An 18,066-nucleotide genomic window follows, 5' to 3' on the forward strand; every position below is an offset into this window, starting at 1 on the left:
TAGAGTTGGGGTGATAAGACATCCCTGTTTAACACCTGATTCTACTGTGAATGGTTCACTTCGAGAGCCACTGTTATCCGCGATTGTTGCTATCATATTATCGTAGAGGAGCCGAAGGATGTTCACTAATTTATCTGGGCAGCCAATTTTCAGAAGGACAGTCCACAGAGCAGTACGATTTACAGTGTTGAAGGCCTTAGGTCAATAAGCGCCATATACAGGTGTTGGTTTTGCTCTCTGCATTTTTCCTGAAGCTGTTGAGAAGTGAAAATCATGTCCACTTCTCCCCTAGAAGTTCAAAAATCATTTTGGGATTCAGGAAGGGTAGCCTCAGATATAGTTAGCAGATGGTTTGCTAAGATCCTTGCAAGAATTTTGCCGGCTGCAGTTAATAAAGAGATGCCTCAATAGTTTCTGCAATCCATTCTATCACGTATTTAAAAAGAGATTGATAATCTTGGCATCCCTAAAGTCTGCTGGGATCTCCTGTCTTCCCAGATTTTTTTGATGAGATTGTGTGGTTGTTGTGTAAGTTCAATTCTGCCCACTTTGAAGACTTCAGCAGGTATCCCATCAGGTCTACAGGCTTTGTTGTTTTTCATTTGGTTAATAGCTGTACACAACTCTCCCAGATTTGAAGATACTGCAAGCTCATCTCTAATTTGTTTTTGCGGGATTTGTGAGAAGACCTCGGCAGCTATGGGGGAGTTGCAGTTAAGGAGATGCTGGTAATGTTCTTTCCAACGCAGTGCAATAGCTTATTTATCTTTTTAAAGTGTGGTACCGTCTGTTGAGCGTAGGGGGCATATGCTATGATTTATTGGCCCATAGATGGTCTTTGTGGCTTTAAAGAAACTCTGTGCATCATGAGTGTCGGCTAAGTGCTGGTTCTCTCGAACTTTTTTATCCACTGGGAGTTCTTTAGTCCTCTGGTTCTTTTTTGAACCTCAGCCTTAGTGTAGACATGGTTTGTTTTTTTCTTAGTGGCACAGTTTCTGTCTCTTTGCCAGATCTGAAAGGCCTTCCTTTTCTTGTCAATAATGCGTTCAATCTCACTGTCATTCTCATCAAACCAGTCCTGGTGTTTTTTGGTTTGGTATCCAATAGTTTGTTCACAGACTGCAGTAATGGATGTTTTAGCTTGGTCCAGTGTTCCTTGATGTTATCAGGGAACTCCAAAAGCAGGTGGTGCTTAAGAGTCGTTTGGAGGCAATCCCGCTTAATAGGATCTTGAAGGATAATTTGAGAGTAGCAGAGATTAATATGATGTTGTACCTGTCATAGCATTCCAGATTTCTATATCTTATATTTTTCTTATGATGGGGATTGAATACATAATTAAAAGAGCAGAATAAAAGCAAGTTGAGTATTTCTGTTCCAGGTGTTGAAACTATAATTTCATTGGGTTAAGATATTTTGGCTCTTTAAATATGTATTAATTTTATGGGTTTGTTGTATGCTTTTCAAGCTTAGCTATTAGCACAATATGAATTTCATGAAGAATTCAGCAACAAAAAACAATTTGCAGGATTCTACAACTCAGAAGACCTGTCTAAAAAGAGAGGGCTCTCTGTCTCTCTCTCTCTCTCTCTCTCTCTCTCTCTGAAAAGGGCTAACTGAGCAGTTCTGGCATATCTCTGCTAAGAGAAATGCACACAGTTTTGCAAAAGGCCTTATTGCCAGGAAAGTATCATTGGCAAAGTATTCTTTATTGCTAATAACCACACTACTTGTATATTGCTGAAAATATACATGCTGTTTTACAGAGCAAATTAAAGCCATTTCTCTATATCAAAAGCATTAGAATTATTTTTTGATTTCCTCATACAAAAATTTGACAGATATTAAAGATACAGTGGATGTTACTCACGTAAAAAGCACTTTATTTGCACCACCACTTGAGTTCTGTCTATAATAAAACTGCTTTATACAATCTAGTCAGAACTCTAGTGGCACATGAAAATTCAGAATAGATGTGAGATGTTATTTATGTACAGTAGGCAAGAGAAAGATGTATGTAAGTGAAATGATTCCTGTTCACAGCAATAATCAACTTGTTTTAACACTGCTTTTTTGCCATTTTCAGGCATGGGCAATATATCACAGCATGTCTATAAAGATAATTCTACATTGTATTTAAAATTGGAGGCCTTTTGGAAGTGGAATAGATGTGGCCTCTGTTTTTTCCCCTAAAATGTGTTCTTATTCCACAAATGTAAGAAGGAGACGTTTAGTTGTTCCGGAGTTATAAACAAACAAAAACACGTTTAAATTTTTTCCTCTGCAGTGTTTGTCTGATCATCCTGGAAGCCTGTAGAAGCGAAGACACTGAGAGCAGATGAGATCAAGGCAGTGACTGGTTGGCTTTCTCTACTTCCTGCTCCCAAGGATTATTGCCAGATTGCTGTGGAGATGAATGGAGAACAGCAGCATGAGACAGGTACTGCAATTATGGCACCTGGGGTTCCAACAGGTATCTTCTCAGTTGTAAATCTATTCTGGACAAATTCACCTTGTTTTGCATACTTGCGACACAGACGATTAAAAAGATAAGCCATGGGTAAAGTTGCTTTGAAGTTCAAAGGCAGGGGCTATGAAGACCATTGCTGAAGTTCCTCTTCAGTTATGTGTGTTCTGCACTTGTGTTAACATTGCAGTGTGCCTGTAGCTCTCAAAAGCATCTTTCAGCAGCAGCTGATCTAAACAGCTTCTCCTCTCACGCAGAGTTTCCTTGTGCCTCACCTCTGGCTTGCTGTGACTATATGGCCACATTTTGGTACAGCATAATAAAGGCTTATCATTAAAAGAATGAGCCCAGCCTCCCTCTGGGCTCACATACTTCTTCCTTCACCTCTTTTCCTCCACAATGACTTGGAGGGTGAATTTGGAAGCTTTGATTCTGATGTAGACTAGCCAGTCAGAAGCCAAACAATTGTGGTTCATCTTAATTATAGGTATTTGAAACAAGCCATCTTCTAACCATGGGTTGCAAAGCTGGCTTGTCTCAACTAACCATAGTTGTGATAAACCAGAGTTTAGGGTTTAGAGATAATTTGTGTTTCTGCAGGTGGAAGCAAAAGCTTATCTCCTCATGCTAGAGCGGAACAGGGAGGGGATGGGCACACAAGCCCAAGGCTTGTGCATAAACCACAACTCATTGTTCTATCATGTCTAAACCCAGCCAGTGTGTTTTCGTTTTCATTTCTGTTCTCCTGCTGCCGCATTTTAAACAAGTATAGAGTTTACAGCTATCGCTTCTTTGAATTTGCAGAAATTATTCTTAAGGTTTATGCCCACTTCACAGAACTTGTTTAGATGGAGCATAGGTGATGAGCTCTCTCACATAAGAGCTTGAATTGTGTGATTCTTCTTGATATAATCACAAACCACACGTAAGTACAGAATGTGGAACTTTGCTAATGCTTATTGTGGTTTCATATTCTGTGGCCTCAAATGCTGTGAGCTGTACATTTTGAGAGTGTGTGGCCTTTTCTCTTTCAAGGAATAAATATGCTGACAAAGCGAGTAACATTGCATGCAGTATATTGAATGTGGGTGATGCAATCTGCCATAAATAGAGACTTGGAAGTGTTAGAATCTTTCATTAATGTTCAAATTTGGCTTTTTCCCTACCCACTTCACTTCCTGTGAGAGGAAGAGTTAGTCCTTAAAGAATTGAGTACGGCACTGGCAGTACTATTGCTGTTCTGCATTTCATAACCAGCCCAACCCAGTGTTTACTGCCCAGGTATTATAAATAATAACATGCAGCTTAATTTCTTACTACAACATGCCTTTGAATTTGCAAACTTGACAGAGAGTTTCCTGAAATTCTTCTCTGACAAGTATGCATATTTTTCAGTTACATAAGATGCAATTAAGGAGACTTCAGGCTACACAAAGGAATTATATGTGAAGCTGGTTATGTACTAACAGAGCAATCCTATACTCTCATTATGTCAGGACAGGAGATACGCTACTGCTACATCAGCTGTGCAGTTTCCAGTGTATGCTCAGCCAAAGAGGAGATGGGGGAGACGCACAATGAGAAAGTACAAAAAAGCATAAAAGCGAGAAACGTTCATTGTCTCTGGAAATGCCGCCATAGCCCACCCATCAGTGCCTATGCTGGCAATGATGCCCACATGCTACCCATCCAGAAGCAGAGCATGAACTCTCAACGATGGGGGTACACCCTCTGCATGCTCATACGCGGCATACAATATGACTCCCAAGGCCCCCCCTTCCATCCACCCCAGTGGCACAGTTACAACAACACCTCTCTTGCCAATCTTCAGCCACACCTCCAGGCAGGACCCACTTATACATAAAATAGTCACTATTCTATGAGCACAAGTTGCTCAAAGGGTCAGGAAAAGTCACACAGTGCAGGGTAATGCTAGAGAATGCTCATAGGCCCACCTGGTCCCTATAGGTGTCTGTGAGGGAGCAGTTGCCACCCACATGAGCCACGACTCTCAGATTCCATTAAACAAAATGTTTCTGGCGATTATGGAGGTGAAGCAAAACATACAGTCTCATTTGTTTGTGAAAAGCTGGCCTACTCCTGTCTTCTCAGCGTTGATAACCAATGAATGAAGTCATAGCAGTGACTGACATTTAGGAAAGCAGCTCTAGCCAGTTATGCAAAGAGAAGTCTAGAGTGAAACTCCCTCTGTTTAGAGAAGGAGCTTCTTGGCTTGTTTTTAAGCCTTTTATGTTGGTCTTCCCTAATGGGGAAGTGATTGGCGCCCCATAGAAATCAATTCAGGTATCCAGAATGTTAGTGTAATACTGATTGGGGACTAGTGTGTTGGCTCAAAAACAAAAGGAATAAGCAAAAGCAGGAGTTTATGATCTCTCAAATTCAGATCTGATTTCATATAACAAAATGTATTTTTTTTTTAATTGAGTTCTGTTACTGGGTGGGGGTGGGGGTGTAAGATTGTGCTGTAAAATACCACCCATCTTTCCCATATAGACACCTCAGCACACACCTGACCTGCTGTATATAAGGTGTCTAAGTGCATTTAAAATCATGACAGAAGTTATTCTTTGGTGAGAGCAAACTAGCTACACAAATTGAAATGGTAACTGCAAAATCTGACACCAACTGTATAGTCAGTCTGAGCTTAGCTAATGAAGCCCATCTACTCATCCGTGAGGCATTACTTTTGGAGTGGAGAGCGTTACATATAGCTGTTAAGGAAAGAGAGCCCAGCCAGGCCTTGTGAGCTATATATCTGTTTAAGGATTGATCCTGTCACATATTAAATCAAGGGTGTACTACTTACAGACATAAGTCACAAATCAAATGTGTTTGTGAAGGAGCTGCTGCCCTCTCCTCATGTATTTGCAAGTTGCTTAGTGACCACCACCTAAGCTTTTACTGTAATGTTCTTTTTTTTCCCCTCCTGCCATTTTCTTGATTGCTGTTCCGTGTTTTTGGCTGAGCTTTCAGCCAATTTAACATGCAGATAGTTCCTATTTTTCACAGAATTCCAATTACTTTTGATACGTGTTGTACCTCTTCAAGTGGTTTTTCTTACCGAAGTACCCTCAGTACATCTTGGGTGTCAAGGACACCGAATCAACATGGGGACTTCAGTAATTCACACTGGCTGCTAACATAAGTGGCTTGGATCAGGACAGGTGGCACCTGCAGCGTCAAATTTCTCACCGTAGTTTGTACAATCTTAAGTAGTCTCCCACTCCCAGTATTCTGGAATTTGTTGACATCCTTATTTCTGGTTGCATTATACATCAGAATATTTGCCTAGTTTTATTAGGTTCCCTAAACCTGTATGAACAAACAAGGTGTCCATCTGGCTTTTTAATATACTCATTTAGTGTATTTCCAAAGCAACCCCTTCACAAGTAAGGAATTTAAAGTAGCAAACTGGTATTTCTCCTAAAAGCTACTGTGTGTTTTTTCTGGCTTAATACAGATGCAGGATCAGGTGTGGAAGAAGCAGAATTCAATTGGGAGGAGTATTTGGAAGATACGGGAGCAACAGCAGCACCTCATGGCTCGTTTAAACACGTAAGTGAGCATCTGGTCAGCCTCTCCTCTCTCTTTTTATGCATTATTTGAGCTCTAATCCCCAGAGAGCCATAATGTGAAGAAGCTCTTTTGGTTTTGTATGCTTGAGAAATCAAAATGCAGCTGTTTAGGTTTTTTGCTCCTATATTTGGCCTTCTGAAATGTCTTCACAAGTCCCATTAGGGGGATATGGCATTAGTGGGGAGCTTCTGTCCTTTGCCTTACAAGGCAGCACTTGTGTTTCAATTGGTGCTAGAGATCAATCCAAATAATGGCTAATGTTCATACTTTCGAAGAGAGTGGCCATTGATTCTTTGTCCTTCTGTGATTTGGTGCGGAATAAGATCTCTTGCATTTGGTACAAATGCCCTATACGGGCAACAGGTTGTATCCAGCGCTAGTCTGTGGAACTTCCTCTGCTGGAATAAGAAACTAGTAGCTCCTTACATGTGCAAATAACAGTGGTTGAGGTTGTACAATCAAACCTCAGTTGTGGAACGTAATCCGTTCCGGAAGCTCGTTCGGCTTCTGAAACGTTCGACAACTGAGGCACAGCTTCCAATTGGTTTCAGGAGTTTCCTGCACTCAAGCGGAAACTGCGTCGGACATTCGGCTTCTGAAAAACATTTGAAAACTGGAGCATTTACTTCTGGATTTTTGGCGTTAGGGAGCTGAAACATTCCATAATGGAGGCGTTCGGGATCAGGTTTGACTGTAGAAGCTATATTAGGCAGCTTAACAAGTTGCCAGGTACCAGGGTTATTTTATAAAAAGTTTAAAGATATTTTAGTTCCGCACCTGCATCACTTTTTCAATGACACCCTGAACAGTGACTTGTTACCAGACACAGTGTTCTATTCTAAATCCTTAATGCTGGCTTCAAACCAGTTGGCGAACTGCTGCTCTCTTTTGTCAAAAGAAGGCATAGCCGTGTTATAGCTAGCCTCTTTGATGTGGTTCCACCTTGCTTCGACACTGGGGCAGTTCAGTAGAGCTTGTTCAATGGAATCAGAGAACCATTCACAAAGTTTAGGTATGGCTGTTCTGGGAGTGTTGATTTGAGACCACCCTTTCTGCTTTGTGCTATGGGCCCTCTTTGGCTAGAGAAGGATTTTGCTCACCACCAGGAAGTGATCTGTGGTAATAAAAGTATAAGGTCATCCAAACATTTAAATACAGTGCAGGGTAAGGGACATTAATATATATATTTTACTATACACTGATTACATTGATATAACCACAGCGATACCGCTAGCAGCCGTGTAACCATTGCTTGCTGAATTAGAAGCATTTAAAATGGTGGCAGGACTTGAGTAAATTCTAAGAAATCAGAGTTTGTGAATTTTCATTGAGCCCTGAAGCACCAAAACATTTGTTTTTAAATAATTAAATATCCCCATATGCCATCATAATTTTAGATATTTTGGCATCCAAAATATTAAAAACCTTAATAAACCTCTTTTTTCAAAAATTTGGCCCTATTTGGTATAAAATTACAAAATAGAGTGTTAGCCAGAAGAAATTTTCATTGATGGATAGACTCATAGCTAAAAGCTATGAAATGATGGTGACATATCTGATTCAGTAATTACCCATTTGGATCCTTCTGGAACAGCTCTGCCTATGGCAGAGAAAATTAAAATACTATATATTTCAATGTAAGAAACCCTGGCTTAAAAGACCATTGTTATATAAGCAGACCTTGCATGGTGAATGTATAATCCCGAATATTCCCCTGTATTATGAGACACATCAGTTTAAACATCTGGTCCTATATATCAGTGATGATAACACTAAACAGTGGGTGTACTGAGAACAGTATGAGATAGACAGAATTCCCTTAATAGTTCATCCATTTTCAAAATCTAAACTTAGGAACATATACTGTATTATAAGCAAATTTACATCAACAGTTTTTAAAATCTAGTAGAGTAAGGTGACAATATTAATGCCAGCATATTCCCCTATGATCCCCATGATTTACCACTTCCTTTTAATAATAAAGATATATTTGTGGTATATTAATGATTGGGAAGTGGAAAAGTTTTTTTATAAAAAAAATATATTCCATTGACCAAAGAAATTGGTAGTGACCATTCTGCAAGAAATCACAAATGGTTATTTTGAATGAAATTTCATCATTTATAGCGAAAGCAGCTGTAAAAGCAGCTGCAACCAGACAGTTAACTGCTTGGGAACAGTTATTAAGGAAGGTGCTGGATATCTTCTAATAAATATTGATACATGTATAACACAGGGTTTAAAGGATGCCTGAGAACAGGATTTTAAAATACAAACAGATAAATCGGCTTGGAGAGACATCTGGATAAAATCACCCTTCAAATCAGTATCAGCACAGAATAAATGGAGGATAAAAAGCTGGAGGGACTGCACCTGAATTGGAACTTATTTCCATATGTGGTGGGACTGTAAGAAAATTAAGGATTTCTGGAACATAGTTTTCTGGGGGGTGCGGATACTAATCTTCAAATAACACCTCAGTTCGCCCTCCTAAACTTGTGTATGGAACATAACTTGGGTTTAATTAATAAGGACCTAATAAGCAATTTGCTCACTTCAGCTGGGCGATTATAGCCTGGACTTAGAAAGAGTTATTGGGAGCCACATTGGACACATAGTATTATCAAGTGTGGCATACTGCATAGCAATATTGGAAAAGCTAACTCATAAACTAAGGCTTATAAATGAAGTAGGTACGAGGCATTTATGGTCAAACAGCATGGTTTTATTTTTCCTTACAAAAAACGGGCAGGCTCCACCAGCAGCCTGTATCTGTGACATGTGAATCAGGTAGCTCTTGATTCAATTAAATTTGTTAGCATCCACTTGATCCAGGTGTGCTGAGGAAAGTAATAGTAGTAGTAGTAGTAGTAGTAGTAGTAATAATAATAATAATAATAATAATAATAATTTATTTATACCCCGCCCTCCCCAGCCACACTTTCTCTTTAGAAATAATACTGAAGAAACTGGTCAGATACTCTTAAAGGACCCCCTTCCAAGAATAATTGTAAAAACTATAATTATTTTTTCTTTCGTTTAAAATATACCTTTATATATATATTCCTTCGTTTCTCCTCTGTTTTCTGTATTCCCTAGTAAAATATTCTTGCTGCTATTTTGATTTTATAACATACAAATGTATTTTTTTTAATTAAACGTTTTCTAAGGAGGTATTTGGGACACGGGTGGCACTGTGTGTTACACCACAGAGCCTAGGACTTGCCGATCAGAAGGTTGGCGGTTCGAATCCCCGCGATGGGGTGAGCTCCCGCTGCTCGGTCCCTGCTCCTGCCAACCTAGCAGTTTGAAAGCATGTCAAAGTGCAAGTAGATAAATAGGTACCACTCCAGCAGGAAGGTAAACGGTGTTTGCGTGTGCTGCTCTGGTTCGCCAGAAGCGGCTTAGTCATGCTGGCCACATGACCCGGAAGCTGTACGCCGGCTCCCTTGGCCAATAAAGCAAGATGAGCGCTGCAACCCCAGAGTTGGTCACGACTGGACCTAATGGTCAGGGGTCCCTTTACTGTTAAGGAGGTATTTGGAGGAGAAACCTGATTGCTGCTGTTATTAACTTTGCTTAATAATTTTATTGTTGTTCTAATGGATTGTATTCTCAAATAAAATTTTTAAAAGCTAGTTCATGCCTTTGTGACTTTAGTCCATCCTCTTCTAGTATGCCACTGTTTTCCTTTAGTGAACTTGCAAAGCTTCATTGTCCACAGTCGTTTCAACCCACCTAAGTTGGTTTGGCTGCTATAAAATTTATGAGATGTTTTTTGTTGTAGCTTTTGGAAATTATACGTGGCAAAAGTATTTGAGCAAAGTGCTGGATTTTGGGACAGCGCTTGGTTTGTTCCTACTTCTCTAGGTGCTCTTGATTGGACAGTTTCAAAATGGGTAGTGGAAGAAGGAAGCAGCTTGTTGGGACAAAAGAGCCCCCATATTGGTCGGCACATACAATGGTACCTTGGTTGTCGAACAGCTTGGCTCCCAAACAAATCGGCTCCTGAGCTCTGCAAACCTAGAAGTTTTTTGGAAGCCGAGCATCTGGCGCAGCTTCCAATTGAGTGCAGAAAGCTCCTGCAGCCAATTGGAAGCCGCACCTTGGTTTTCGTTCCGGGAGTCGAATAGACTCCCAGAACGGATTATGTTCAACACCCAAGGTACCACTGTGCGTTTATCATATACAGTGGTACCTCGGAAGACGAAAAACTCGCAAGACGAAAGAGTTTTTCGTTTTCTGAGTTGCTTCGCAAGACGGATTTCCCTATGGGCTTGCTTCGCAAGACGAAACGTCTTGCGCCTTTTTTTTTTTAAACCGCCAATGCATTCCTATGGGAAACCGTCAATATACATTGGTGCTTCGCAAGACGAAAAAACTCGTAGAACGAAAAAACTCGCAGAACGAATTAATTTCGTCTTGCGAGGCACCACTGTACCTTATGAATTTCTCATCAGAGTCTGCAGTAAGCCCAGTAGAGTTGCTGAGACAACCATCTGTGGCTCAGCAGAAGTAGCATGTACCAGGGACAAGGCTTTAAAAAAAAAAAAAAGCTGTTGAAACTCAAAGTAGTTTTGGAAATGGATGTGGCCCCATGTCATCCCTGAAAGAAGGGCCTACAGAAGAGACTAATAAATATAGTCCTGTGGAAGATGGGAGTTGAAGAATGGGCAGAAAGCTAGAGGCAAGTATGCTGTGGTGGCCCAGCAATATAGAGCTTTGTTCTTGGCAGGGCTTTTTTATTTTTATTTATTTATTTACTTTTCATAGTAAATATTTAAATATATTTCACTTAGGAAGTATGCTGAAGTAGCTTCTGACTTCAGTTTCTGGCTGGGTTGCTCTTTTGTTTTGTTGTTTAAAAGTCCATCACAACTGCAGACTATCCAAGGGAGTTTTTTTTAAAAAAAAAAAAATTAAAGTTGGCAAAGTTCAAGCTGGGATATCACTCGCAATTTTACTCAGCTAAACTGTTGCTTTACAGATTTAAAGCCTTTGCTGCTTCAAGGATTTAAGCCAAATTGGAACACTGTTTCTCCATGTTCACAAATTATTCAGTATCTATACCGGCACCTTTCTGCTTCATCCTTACAGAACTAAGGTTGCCCTCTTGTGGCTAAATCAATGCCTTTTGTGAGCCTGTGCAAACTATACTTGCCCTGTAATTAACCTGTGGCAGGCTTAACGTAATACCTTTGCAGTCTTCTATGCAACTGGGGTTGCAATTCTATTAGGGCTGTATTCTGAAGATATTTTTTTCCCTTAATCAATTTGCTTTTCCACTTGCTTAACAGTAAGCCAATAAGTTTAGTTTAATAAGCCACAGTACTGTGCATGTGCTGTGTGTTGGTGCATGTAGCTTGATTGCTTCTGCTTTGCTCCCCCCTGGCATGAGCAGACAAACAAACTGAGAGGGTGTGTGCTTAGTGTAATATCTGAACCTGGGATTGTAGTTTGTAGTTAGCAAGCCTTGATGTGCAAGGCAACAACAAGTCGGATTAACAGTCATGGCTTGTTGAGAAAGACACCACGATCCTGAGCTCAGGTGCAAAATTAAGCTTCCTGGTGCAGAATTAAGCCTCTTCCCTCTAGGGGAGGAGTGAAATGGGAGTAACTATGCACAGTATGGTTTATTAACAGGTTTCTTCGTTTACAATTACATGTGAACATGGTCACTATAAAGTAATATGCAGATAGATAGATAGCTACACACACAATTGTCTAAATCGCCACACTTTAAATCAGGAAGTTATTTTTAGTCTTATTCACATATGTCTTCTGGTCTGAAGCTTGCAACCATTAGAAGCCAGGGGAAAAGAGGTGTGCTTAATTAACTATTTTTAAATAGTTAAACAGTTATAAATCTATCAATTAATTAATCCATCAGTATTATAATTGCTGCAGTCACATCTACAGATTATATTTTGGATGCCTGCATTCCTAGACAGCTGGTCACCTGAACTATTTTTTTCATAGTGAATGCCCTCACAAATAAGAAAGAACGAAATTAGTTCCCTTCGCTCTTCATCCCACTGCAATCTTACCAGACTGCCATAAGAGGGTGCTGTTTGAGCATGAGTGACAAGTTTATAATAAGTACTGTATCTTGTTTCTAATCCACAAATATTCCAGCCACAAATATTTGTACAAAATAAGATGTGAATCCTGTTTTGTGTATGCTTGTAATTGTTTGTTTTTCCTTCTTCTTGCTGTTGGTTATTCCTACTATGTTTGCCACATAGATGTCCTCAGAAGAAAGGGATTCATTCTCTCTTTCCTTTCTTGCATTGTCTTGGGTGACATATTAGGAAACAGATTCGGCCTCAACTGCTTGATGCATCTCATGCCATGCTTGCAGGAAAGAAGGGGAGGGCAATATATGATAGCAGGCACACTTCTCCTTTAACGCAGTGTAAAATACAACAGTAGATTGGATTTGAAGCTAACCTGATACATATGACAAGCTGCAGAGTAATTTCATTTGCTTATCTAATGGAAAGGGACACCAGCTTCGGTTCTGTTTTGGGGAGAGGATTACATGCTGTTTTTACTCCTGATGCAAATAGTTATTTTATTGAACATGCTATCCTGTTAATCATAGAATCATAGAGTTGGAAGAGACCACAAGGGCCATCGAGTCCCACCCCCTGCCAAGCAGGAAACACCATCAGAGCACTCCTGACATATGGTTGTCAAGCCTCTGCTTAAAGACCTCCAAAGAAGGAGACTCCACCACACTCCTTGGCAGCAAATTCCACTGTCGAACAGCTCTTACTGTCAGGAAGTTCTTCCTAATGTTTAGGTGGAATCTTCTTTCCTGTAGTTTGGATCCATTGCTCCGTGTCCGCTTCTCTGGAGCAGCAGAAAACAACCTTTCTCCCTCCTCTATGTGACATCCTTTTATATATTTGAACATGGCTATCATATCACCCCTTAACCTCCTCTTCTCCAGGCTAAACATGCCCAGCTCCCTTAGCCGTTCCTCATAAGGCATCGTTTCCAGGCCTTTGACCATTTTGGTTGCCCTCCTCTGGACACGTTCCAGTTAGTCAGTGTCCTTCTTGAACTGTGGTGCCCAGAACTGGACACAGTACTCCAGGTGAGGTCTGACCAGAGCAGAATACAGTGGCACTATTACTTCCCTTGATCTAGATGCTATACTCCTATTGATGCAGCCCAGAATTACATTGGCTTTTTTAGCTGCCGCATCACACTGTTGGCTCATGTCAAGTTTGTGGTCAACCAAGACTCCTAGATCCTTTTCACATGTACTGCTCTCAAGCCAGGTGTCACCCATCTTGTATTTGTGCCTCTCATTTTTTTTGCCCAAGTGCAATACTTTACATTTCTCCCTGTTAAAATTCATCTTGTTTGTTTTGGCCCAGTTCTCTAATCTGTCAAGGTCGTTTTGAAGTGTGATCCTGTCCTCTGGGGTGTTAGCCACCCATCCCAGTTTGGTGTCATCTGCAAATTTGATCAGGATGCCCTTGAGTCCATCATCCAAGTCGTTGATAAAGATGTTGAATAAGACCGGGCTCAAGACAGAACCCCACTAGTCACTCTTCTAAGTCTGACATGACTTATTTTTCAGAAATCCATGCTGACTATTGGTGATCACAGCATTCCTTTCTAGGTGCTCACAGACTGTTTGCTTAATGATCTGCTCCAGAATCTTCCCTGGTATTGATGTCAGACTGACTGGGCGGTAATTATTTGGGTCCTCTCTTTTCCCCTTTTTAAAAATAGGGACAACATTTGCCCTCCTCCAGTCTGCCGGGACTTCGCCTGTTCTCCAGGAATTCTCAAAGATGACTGCCAGTGGTTCTGAGATCACATCTGCTAGTTCTTTTAATACTTAAGGATCAGTGTGTAGCAATTTTTCTTTCCTATGCAGAGGAAAGTAGGATTTACAAGTGTGAAATTTTAATTCAAGTTGGGGGCGATCATTTGGTGGTATGTTGTACCGTGGCACACAGATAAATAAAAATAGGATTTTGAAAAGGGGTTGTCTGGTAAGGAAAGGGAGGTTATATTTTGTGCTGAGAAAGCATTGGAGTTTTCATGCCAAACTTAAAAGCGTCAGAATTTTATATTCTATTACTGTTCTGTTATTTAACCAAGTAATGGAATCAAATTTAGTTAATAATGGCTTCCTTATTTCCTTATTACACATATTGTATGCAAAGAGAGAGGTTTGAATGCTTGACACTGAAATGCATGGGAAAGCTTCTCTTTTCTTCCTACTCCCCCCCCCCCCCAAAGAAATGAGATTAAAGTGCTGGAGCTGGTTATGTACATATGATTGGACTTGTTAATGTCAGCTGAAGAGGAAAGTAACTCATGCGATATGATCATTTAAAATTAATTCATAAATTAATAAACAATTAATTGTTTATTGGCTGTAGGTTTAAGGTGGGGGTTTGTTTTTTTAACGTTGTCCTGCTTTATTATAGGATGTAAATTACTCTTCTCAGTCTCCTTTTTATGCAATGTCTAAACTTAAGGACTTATAGGTTTTCATCATAAGCTGCAGGGTTGAATTTTTCTCACAATTTTCCGCATCACAGTTGCCTTCTAAGTCACCAGTTATGTGACTTCTAAGTCACCAGTTATCTAACCTTAATTGCCTTTCTCTTGGGATAGGTTTGAAACTCCTTATTTTTGATGTTCCTTCCTAATCCACATTTGTTTGGTTTTGTCTTGAGAAGCACAGATTCCTTTGTTACCAGTCCTTAGTAACACCTTTCTATCCATTTTATACAAATTTCACTTGGTCACCAGATCACTAAAAAGCTTTTTCTGCATCCTAATTGGTCTGTTAAATTTAATCTGTTCTCCTGAGTTTGGATAGTACACAATGGATATTTTAGAATTATTTTTTAAATTGCCCACTCCTGTCATTGGTGTTTTCTAGCTGTGTTCATTTACCTTTGGGTGTTGAGATAAAATCTTCTGAAATAAGTAAACGTTACTTCTGCTTTGCCATTTATCATTGTGTCCAGATCTTGTGGCCAATTTTTCCCAATGTTCCCCATTGTCAGTTGGTTCTTCATTGACCAAAAGCAAATTCCCCCAAAAAGTTTGTTCCTTGGTTTCTACATCTTTGTGTTTTTTTAAAAAAAGTTGTTCCAGATCCATGCAAAATGTTTTTAAAATTAAGTGATCAAATTGCAACCATGGAGCCATGCATTGATGTGTTGCTTGCTTTCTCTTTTTAGGTGGACACTAGCCTGCAAAATGGCTTTGCACCAGGCATGAAAATAGAGGTTGCTGTCAAACCTGGCCCTGATACATACTGGATTGCTACAATCATTACCACTTGTGGGCCATTACTGCTATTGCGATATGATGGGTATGGAGAGGACAGGAAGGCAGACTTTTGGTTTGACATCATGACAGCTGACTTGCATCCAATTGGGTGGTGTGAGCAGAACAAGAAGACTCTCAAAGTCCCTGAAGGTAACAGTCCACCATGGGTAGAAGAATGTTTCAATAAAGTAAACCTCCTAAAGGTGATATATATTGCAGGAGACAAAGCCCTGTTTTAAGATTTTTGCATAATCTTCTGTGCTCAGCTGTCCATGTTGTTGTTTAGTCGTTTAGTCGTGTCCAACTCTTCATGACCCCATGGACCAGAGCACGCCAGGCCCTCCTGTCTTCCACTGCCTCCCACAGTTTGGTCAAACTCATGCTGGTAGCTTCGAGAGCACTGTCCAACCATCTTGTCCTCTGTCGTCCCCTTCTCCTTGTGCCCTCCATCTTTCCCAACATCAGGGTCTTTTCCAGGGAGTCTTTTCTTCTCATGAGGTGGCCAAAGTATTGGAGCCTCAGCTTCACAATCTGTCCTTCAAGTGAGCACTCAGGGCTGATTTCCTTAAGAATGGATATTCTTCAGCTGTCCATAAACTTCTACTAAGAATCGCTCTGTGTCGATTACACCTGCAAACACTGTCATCACTTGGCTGAAACAGCTGTAGATGAATCTGTTTTTCACTTGGCTATTTGTTAATGTACCTGTTGGACCCATTCATATTTGTAACGACTATCTGTCTCTGTGCTTGTGATAGTTCAATTCCTCTGCTTGACCTCTAGGAAGATGATGGTTGAGATCACACACAAAAATGTTACTAACTTCAAGTTCTGGTGCTGAGCAATGCAAAAGTTGCAAATCTTCTTAAGATTGGACATGACCCCTGCTGTTGACTTTCCCCAGCATAAATATAACTCTATGCTACGTTATTATAAGATAGGAAGAGTAAATACTGAACAACATTTTTTCCCCCTTTTAGGCATCAAAGATAAAATTTCTAACCAGGAGGAATTCCTTCAGCAGACTCTGAAAGGAGCATGCAGTGCTCCTGCCGCTCTTCTAGAAGGTGTAAGTGTGCACATGGATCGGCTGCAATAAAAATACTTCACTCTTATTACGTCTTAAACCAATACCTATTAAAGCCCTTTGTGTTAGACTTTGCGGCTACAATAGTCTTCTGGTACAACTTCATTTTTCCCTTTACCAAAGTGAATGTTCTGACAGCTGAGAATTCACCTTTAAAAGGGCACAATAAAATGTAAACATATAATTTAAGCAGCAATCCTAACCATGTCTGCTCAGAACTAAATTATGTTAAATTCAATGGGACATGGCCCTTCTTAGAATATACTTTAATGATTTATTATTATTATTATTATTTAAAAAACTACACACTTTCAAAATGGTGTTTTTCCTCCAGTGAAGGCTTTTTGATGTAGCCGACCTATTTTGCTTTCTTGCTTTTATGTAAAAGAAAAACATTTTGTTCTGGTAGAACTGGAAAAGTTTCCCCCCATACTTCCAAAGATAGCGAGAGATCAGATGTCAAGGAAACAACTATCTGACTTATAGAAGACATCTGAAGGCAGTCCTGTTTAGGGAAGTTTTTAATGTTTGATGTTTTATCGTGTTTTTAATGTTCTGTTGGGAGCCACCCAGAGTGGCTGGAGAAACCCAGCCAGATTGGCGGGGTATAAATAAATTATTATTATTATTTATTAATTTGTGATTATGTGGGCTAATTAGTGAATTCAGATTCCATTACTAGGTTTTCTTATACTTTTTTTGCTGTTTTGGGAAGCTAATCTTTCAGCAAAACAGCCTAGCAGTGGTATCTAGTGAAAATAATACAAGTATTAAAACATAATAATTTGTTTGAAACACAAGACACTCAGCTATCCCCTGGAAGAGAGGAAACTGGTGAAACACCAATGAGTTCCAGTTCAAAAGGGTACATGCTTAAAGAGAAGGTTGATAACCCAGGTAACCAACCATTCTGCCTATAACCACCGACATGATTTCAAGGTCTGAATGGGAAGGATGGTAGAAAATGGCAGATTCCTTGTCCTTCCACAGTAATCACAAGCCTGGCAGTAATCACAAACCTGTGTCATAGGCACTAGCATCACAAAGACAGAAGGCTGAGAAAGTAGATCTGACTATGGATAGAGTGCATAACAATATATTTATAGAGAGTCAATATGACAAAGTTGGGCTTTCTGAAACAAATGCAACCAATAGTATTTGCTAATATTTCCCTTATAAATAAAGTTGCGTAAGCATTTTAAAAGGAAACAGTAGGTCATTTTTTCTAGCCCCAAATTGTTTTTGAAATCGCTTGATAAGAAAGCATGAAGACAAATGCCGGTTCCTACTCCCTATATGAATTACAAATTACCATGATCTTAACTGTGTGCCTATCAAGCTTTTAAGTGCCGTGAATAGGAAATAGGACTACATTTCCACATCTTGCCAGAATTCCTGATAACTTGTTAGTTGACCCAACAGTATTCATAGTGGATGTCTGTGTATAACTCAGCATAAGCAATGAAGAAGGGACGCGGGTGGCGCTGTGGGTAAAACCTCAGTGCCTAGGACTTGCCGATCATATGGTCGGCGGTTCGAATCCCTGCGGCGGGGTGAGCTCCCGTCTTTCGGTCCCAGCTCCTGCCCACCTAGCAGTTCGAAA

General features: G+C 40.1%; 1 protein-coding gene and 1 long non-coding RNA gene across 5 annotated transcripts in view; one reads left to right on the forward strand and one right to left on the reverse strand.

The window, feature by feature from the left end:
- The window catches only part of SFMBT1 (Scm like with four mbt domains 1), a 77,463-nt gene that overhangs the window by 35,647 nt on the left and 23,750 nt on the right, over nucleotides 1-18,066 (forward strand). For all 4 annotated transcript variants that reach the window (XM_083429110.1, XM_083429113.1, XM_083429111.1 and 1 more), the window contains exons 2-5: nucleotides 2,288-2,440; nucleotides 5,949-6,043; nucleotides 15,286-15,526; nucleotides 16,357-16,445. In XM_083429110.1, the coding sequence (XP_083285236.1) occupies nucleotides 2,413-2,440; nucleotides 5,949-6,043; nucleotides 15,286-15,526; nucleotides 16,357-16,445 (453 nt within the window). In that variant the 5' untranslated portion in view covers nucleotides 2,288-2,412. The remainder of the gene's footprint in view (nucleotides 1-2,287; nucleotides 2,441-5,948; nucleotides 6,044-15,285; nucleotides 15,527-16,356; nucleotides 16,446-18,066) is intronic.
- The window catches only part of LOC310672288, a 37,131-nt gene continuing 27,847 nt past the window's right edge, over nucleotides 8,783-18,066 (reverse strand). Inside the window, exon 4 of the long non-coding RNA XR_014508490.1 lies at nucleotides 8,783-8,904. This is a non-coding gene — a long non-coding RNA (uncharacterized lncRNA). The remainder of the gene's footprint in view (nucleotides 8,905-18,066) is intronic.

The sequence above is a fragment of the Podarcis tiliguerta genome, assembly GCF_965153285.1.
Source record: "Podarcis tiliguerta genome assembly, chromosome: 2".
Classification (NCBI taxonomy): Eukaryota; Metazoa; Chordata; class Lepidosauria; order Squamata; family Lacertidae; genus Podarcis; species Podarcis tiliguerta.